Source organism: Xiphophorus maculatus, chromosome 17 (assembly GCF_002775205.1).
Source record: "Xiphophorus maculatus strain JP 163 A chromosome 17, X_maculatus-5.0-male, whole genome shotgun sequence".
Classification (NCBI taxonomy): Eukaryota; Metazoa; Chordata; class Actinopteri; order Cyprinodontiformes; family Poeciliidae; genus Xiphophorus; species Xiphophorus maculatus.
In genome coordinates, this window is record NC_036459.1 from 12,506,047 (window position 1) to 12,513,165 (window position 7,119).

General features: G+C 41.3%; 1 protein-coding gene across 1 annotated transcript; it reads left to right on the forward strand.

Moving 5' to 3' along the window:
- The first annotated feature begins 1,108 nt into the window (after window positions 1-1,108).
- tmem229a (transmembrane protein 229A) lies at window positions 1,109-5,830 on the forward strand. The gene has a single exon (XM_023349841.1). It carries the CDS (start codon window positions 2,372-2,374, stop codon window positions 3,488-3,490), a length of 1,119 nt encoding a protein of 372 aa, XP_023205609.1. The 5' UTR covers window positions 1,109-2,371; the 3' UTR covers window positions 3,491-5,830.
- The last annotated feature ends 1,289 nt before the right edge of the window (window positions 5,831-7,119 follow it).

Below are 7,119 nucleotides of genomic sequence, written 5' to 3' on the forward strand. Positions count from 1 at the left end.
CCATGTCTTTGATTCACATTGCACAGTGGGGGGTAGCGGGTAGGGGAGTGGGAGTCTCACTCTGAAAAACTTGTGAGCAGAAGAAAACATAATTTCTTCCCCTTTGAGATCCCGTTGTGTGTAACTTTTCAATTCTGCTGCATTTAAGCTGTGACTTCAAAGCAGGAGGCGCTACAAAGGAATGACTTCAAACATCAAAGCTGACTGTTTCACTCCAAACATGAATTTTATTTTTTTTTTATTATTAAGTTGCGCAAACAAAGAAATCTAAGTGTGTTTTTTTAATTGAACTCTTAATATTATTTCCTTACACTGTGACCCTCAAAAGTGTTTATGCCTCTCAAACTTTTGCACATTTTGTCATTTTACAACCAGAAACTTTGTAGTTTCCTTCCTTGAAACTGATTGGCAAAGTCAACAAAGTTCATAATTGTAAGCTGGGAGGAAGCAATATAGGGTTTTCAATATATATATATATATATATATATATATATATATATATATATATATATATATATATATATTTGCAAGTTTGAGAATCAAAACATTTGCAAATATTCGGCTCCTCTCTACACGTACTGCATACCTTTGTATAAAATCCAAATTGAATACAGATGCAGATCTATTTGTAAAACAGTTTTAAAACTATGTATCACTTTCAACTGTGTTGAAATTAAAAAACGACTAAATGGTGATGAAATGGATACTTTTGGAAAGCACAGTCGGTTTGCTGTCACTTCGTAGCAGTTCGGTTTTGTAATTCAGATCACGGTAAACAAAGCTGGTTCATTCTGTTTTCAGCAAAACCCGAGAAGGCCGCTGATAACATCTCTGTTTTGCATTGGTGTGAATGCAGTCAAACACGCAACTGCAAAACACGGCGACAGCAGCTCGCAAACATTTCCTGAAGTGTAGGATAATGCACTTAGAAACGCCATATGTTCTGTTACATATGCAAAAACTGAAAAGGAAAACTTATAAAGGCATCCACACACATATGCAAACCTAAAACAAAAAAAAACACTCATGCAAAGGAAGTAAGAAATGTGTCTCATATTTCATAAGAGGCTCGTGTTGGTTTCCTCACACAAAAACAAAACTACTGCAATATTTCATTAACACACACATAAACACACGCTGCCTGTTCTTACTTTTGTCCTGAAATAGACATACAGTTGACCCAGCACTCAACGGCGCCCCTCTGTGGCTGTTTGGTTGAATTGAGAGCAAACCTCACCTCTGTTTTGACTGGGCTGAATGACTGGAGGCTGTGCAAAGGATTAGCGTTTGGATTAACGTCTTTAGAAGAAGCTTAAGATGATAATGCACACTATATACATGTTATTCTCACAGGCTGTATTTCACACATAACCACCGAAAAATTCAGCAACACACACTATGTTGCAACTGTGACAATGTGGCCTCCATTTGGACAGACAGTATCACTCTTGTATCTTATGTATCGCTGGACTTTTTTTTATTATTATTCTTACGAGCACCTGTTGACATGAACGGAAGGCAAGATAGATATCTCGCCTTTCTTCCTTTTGAACTTAGTCACTGGCATGATGCTGCCACCACCAATGTATCCTGTGGGGACAAAGTGTTCAGGTTCAAGGTCAGTGTTGCTAATCGGAGCGCCTCCTTCTACATGTCTTGCCCCTTCGTGGCGTGTGGCAAACGTGACCTTCTGTGGTCTTCTTTCAACAATTGTTTCCCTGTTCCTATCTATCTGAATTAGCCATGTGATTAAATGAGATGATGTGGTTCAGCTTGGCACATCCTCACTGGCTCTAATCTCATGTAATCATCATTAATGACTTGTAATTACAGCGGCGTCACGACGTCGCAGCGGGACTGCGTCAGCGTCAAACGTCCTGACTGCAGATGCTGCCTTCAAATGCCGGTTAGAAATGGGTATGACCCCGTTGTGTTTACTTCATCGGCATCAAGTACTTGCCGGTTTTAGCCGCAGTTGCAGCTCGGAACTGCGCAATTAACTATCATTTTTTGACATTATGCACATTGAGTCACAGGCGAATTTTGATGTCAGTTTGCGAATGTGTCATTTCTTATCTCTTGCTAAAGGCATTTGGTGGAAAAACGAAATGGTAAATTATTGGCTTAATTATTTCACTGGAGCTTTACTGAATGGGAAGAGCATATTTATACTCATTTGTTTGTTCATAACTCCGCAGGGGTGGGCCTCGGTTAGCCTTCCGGGAGCTGGTATTTCCGGGCTGCACTAAAGGCACCAGCCGCTTGCTGCCGCATCTCTCGCTTCACCTTGCGGACGCAGCGGAAAATAAATTAAAAACAACAATGTCAAGGAAAAAGGACAACATAGTCTCTCCGCAGTGAGTGACTGATCATGGCCAGTCGGTGGAGAGAAGGTCATCGCAGCCGCTCGAGGGAGCATGGCATCAGCCTAGAAACAGCTGCTGCGCCCCGGCAACAGGAACCATCCGGAGACGCCGGGGAGTCGCTGCGAGAGCTGCCGAGATGGATGCGGCTCTACCTCTACGGCATGCACGGCGTGACTCTGGACGTCCTGCTCTCCTCCCTGCAGGGGGTCCTGACCAGTCGGGACCCTAAGCTGGTGGGCTTCTCCTCTCCGTATCTGTGCATCATGCACGCACTGACCCACTTCGCACTGGAGCAGATCTACTCCCAGAAGAAGTGCTTCCGAGGTCGGCCCGTGGTGTTCCACCTGGTCTTTTATCCGTCTGTCTACATCGGACTGCAGATCCTCGTCGGGAACATCAACACTCTGACCGAGCAGGTGCGCGTGGTGTCCGGGACGCAGCTGGTGGTCCACTACATCCTGGCCTTGTATTTCTCCCAGGTGTTCCACAGAGGGCTCGCGCGCCTGCAGTACCAGCCCACCTCCCGCTGCGCCGACCTCTGGAGGAGCCTCGGCGGTCCGGATCATCATCATCATCACCATCATCATCATCATCACCATCATCATCATTATCATCATCATCATCCTTCAGGCGGACTTCCCGGGTTCGCCCGGTTCTTGTTTTTTGGCATGCACGGTTTCCTGGACGAGGTGCTGTTCACGTCTCTGTTCAACCTGGTGGAGAAAGGGGTTAGGGCCACCGGGGGCCACACGTCCCTGTGGTCCTTCCTCATGTACGGCAGCTGCAGCTTCGTGGTGGAGAAGCTCTACTTCCACCTGCACTTCGGGAGAGGCTGGGGGACCTGGCGCCGCCTGCCCATCTACATCTGCTTCATCTACACCTGGGAGTTCTGCTGCGGCCTGACGCTGAGGCAGTTTGACGCCTGCTCCTGGGATTACTCCCACTATCCGCACAATTTCATGGGACTCATCACCCTCCTGTACCTCCCGGGCTGGCTGATCCTGAGTCTGTACCAGGACGTGCTGTCTAACGTGCTGCTGAGAATAAGGTGCACCAAAGACCCAGACTGCGTGAGTGGGGAGAACGGAGAGGTCAACGGACAACTGGGGTCGAAGAAAAAATAACTCTTCGTGTAAAATCAGCTTCCCTAACAGATCTATTAAAAAAAATGATTCAGGTTCATCTCAGCAACTTGGACCGTCTACAACAAGTTCATACGTTTCTGCAATTCCGTTCAAAATGTGAAACTCCTATTTTAATCGACAGGTTTAATATCTGAAGCATTTGCTTACTTTGAGAATGATGGCTTCCCAAAATTCAGCTTTTCAAAAGTCACAAACAGTAAGGAGGCTGCAGGCTCCTTATTTGTGTAAAATGTAAAAGAGGTATATTTTCCAGTTTACAATTAATGGAAAAACTCAGTCTGTGAAAGGTATTATATACAACTAATTTAAAAAGAAAAATCACACATACAAAGTATGCTCGTGTACTATGCAATATAATGACTACTATGACTACACCCAAGTTGCTTCAGGATTAACTTTTTTTTCTTCTGTACTTTTACCTTCCACTAAACTGTCCGATAATGGGCTTGTAACATTACTCTGAACAGCCACTTCTTTAATAACGATTCTTCCTTGTAAATGCTGACATTCCCTTTTTTATATTGGTATTAGTATTCCAGCTTTCTGGGAAACTAAATTTCATTATTTTTAAACCATAATATTAATGGGACACTTATATCAATTTGTGTCTAATGGATGTGGGTTTCACTTTAGTTGAATTATTGAAATAATTTAACTCTCTAATGTATTGAGATGCACCTGCATGTCATATTTTATTGAACATGTTCTGATTTTTCACTTTATGGCGCCCAACTGAGGCCATTGACTCTTTATCTAACCTATTTAAATTACATGAACTTACTGCCGTTTTCTTATGTACAGTGTAAAATCCTGGATTCTAAAATAAGAACATTTTCTATTTTGATATGTTTACAACTGCAGCTGCTCTTTTTGTCATGGAGTTCATCTGCAGACCAGAGCCGGCCCAAAGTATCGTGCAAAACAAAACGTGTGACACCTGACATCTTCTGTGTCCCGTAAATTAGAGCAGCTGGACTGCAGCAAGCTTTCTGGAATAAATTGTTTTGTGGTTAAACAAGTTAAAATGTTAAAAGAAACCCAAATGGATTTTTGTGTTTTCCGTTCTTTTTATGTGCGTGCTACGATCAACTTATTTGTAAATTTAAAGACATGTAACCTGATTCCATCTTTTGAAACAAGTTTTGATCGCAAGCGAGGCTTGCAAGTCAAACTTTGTTCAGGGACGCACACTACCTTGGCGCAGAATCACCAGTGGAGGAATTGTGGGCAGTTTTTAATCGCAGCAACTCTTTTAGCATGCCATAACTCCTGCACATACCTGCATGCTGAAACTGTGTAGAAAAATGTTCAACTTTTTAGACTTTTTAAAAACAAAGTACAACGCACTGAATGCTGCCTGATGTTCCAAAGTCCGTATTTCCAGAACTTGAATTTGTCTGTTTGGTTCTATATTTTGTAATTTTTTTTTGAGAGAGAGTTTTCCATTCACCACCAGAAGAGATAGTTCAAAATTTAAAAAGTAAAGTTCCAGTAAGGTGTTAGAAGGAGCTGAGAGAACTGCCTTTAAACTTTTAATGGAAATTCACTTTAAAAATGCTGAACTATTCCTTTAAAGTTATCACATATGAACCCAGTCATAAATGTAGCAATGCAGCACCTTGAGCAGAGTAGAAATTTGGAACCACGTGGGACTACTGTGAATTTTACATGAACCAAACATTACTGGAGTGCCTTTCTGTGCAAACAGAGATTCGACTAAACATAACATGACTCCTGCAAGTGCTGCAGCCATGGATCCCAGCATCCCAGGCAGATTACACATTGGAAACTTACATCGGTTTGAGTGCTCACCTTGCAAAACTGAGAAAAACAATCGTGTAAATGTTTTATGTTTTCTAATAAGAAAGTGAATTTTCATCTTGTATATAATTCCCTAGATTCATTTGGAAGTGCAATTGTCCCAGATACAGACTATTCTTGATGAATAGCATTCAACTTCTTAAAGTACTGAGGCTGGCTTGGTGATTTTGTTGGTTTGTTCTATGGACTCGGCAGCTATATTGATGTTCTTTAACATTTCAAATATTTATGCCATTTACTGCATGATTGAATGGCTTTGCACATCCTAAACATATTCCTTGACCGCATAACTGTACTTTAACCATGCTTCACATTTGTTTTTGAGCACTTTCATGAAGAGAGAGACCAAAACCAGTTTGAAAAATTTATTTAAAAAAAGTTTGAGTAAGGTGTACATCCCTTCTTCTAAAGAAAAATAACAAAATAAAACTCAGCAGCATGAACTGTATTCACATTTTTGATTTGATGAAAAGCTTCAACTTGTACTCATTCATTCTATTAATAAAATGACATCTGTTGTAATCGCCAGTGTTTGAAGTGGCTATGTCAACAAGCACACTTTGAGAATATATTTACATGTCAAATTGGCCCTGTTTAGTTTTGCTTTCGCTTTCCTACGGGTGAGCCTGGATTTTGACCCTCTGTTCAGGTTACCCATTAAATGTGGCGCATAAAAACACATCATCTCACCACATGTCAACTGTACTTCACCTTTTTAAGTTGATTAGAGATAACAAGCTTAAAGGTAAACATCGTACTATTTGTTGCGCCTGTGAGATTCCACTAACCTGAACAAGCAGTCATTCAGACAGCACACCACCCAAGGGATTGCAACCGAGCACCCCTGCGACTTTCAGCACACTCCACCACACCTCCCGCTGGGAATACATGATGGCACCTAATACCCGCTCATTAGCAATCTTAAACTAATGTGGCATACTGATTTGTGAGGTTTCAGCTATACAAAAACAGGAAGTGAGACGAAACTATTTACCTCACCATTACTCCACTTAAAAGCTTCCTTTACAGAGCCCTCCCCCCTCCCCACCATCAGCCTAATACCTGCTGAAGCTATAAGTAATCAGTTTGAAAGGCCTCATTATTTATCTCAAGTGCATAGCCTGAATACTGTAAGAGGAAGCCGCTGTGATGCTATCCAGCAGTTGCTGTCTTGGTCGTTTGAGAGCCTGAAACCCCATATTTGGACAAAAGGATGAGTCTGAAATCTGATACTTTGAAACAGGTTGGATAAAAGTATAAAGAGTTGACATTTTAGGCCTGATGTCTGTTCCATCTGAACCACAATGTAGTAAGCAACCAAACTTTATGCAGCCTTACAACATATATCTACAATTAATATAAAGTACTGAAGGTAGAGCGTTGACTGCTGCATTTCAAAGATTGACAGCAAGTGTCTCTCTGTAAGAGAGCAGACACAGTTTTATGATAACATTGATTACTTTTAGACAAAAGCTTACCAATTTTTATTATTGTTAAAAAAAGTTCTCCATCCTTGACCTACAAATCCCCAACCAGTTTGTAAAAATATGTAAGGTTTCCGATTGGTCTGGGTCAAGCCGCCCTACGGTAAATTCACGTTTTGGCTCTGTACTCAACTGTTACCAGCTCAAATTCATTTATTTACCTGTTTGTTTGTTTTTTGGCAACTGAACATTTTAAATAAGTGTAACTAATGAATATTGAGGAAAATGTTCAAATGTGAAATCTAATTCAATTTGCCTATAATCAACTGCTAAAGATTTTATATCACACTCTGTTTCTGATGA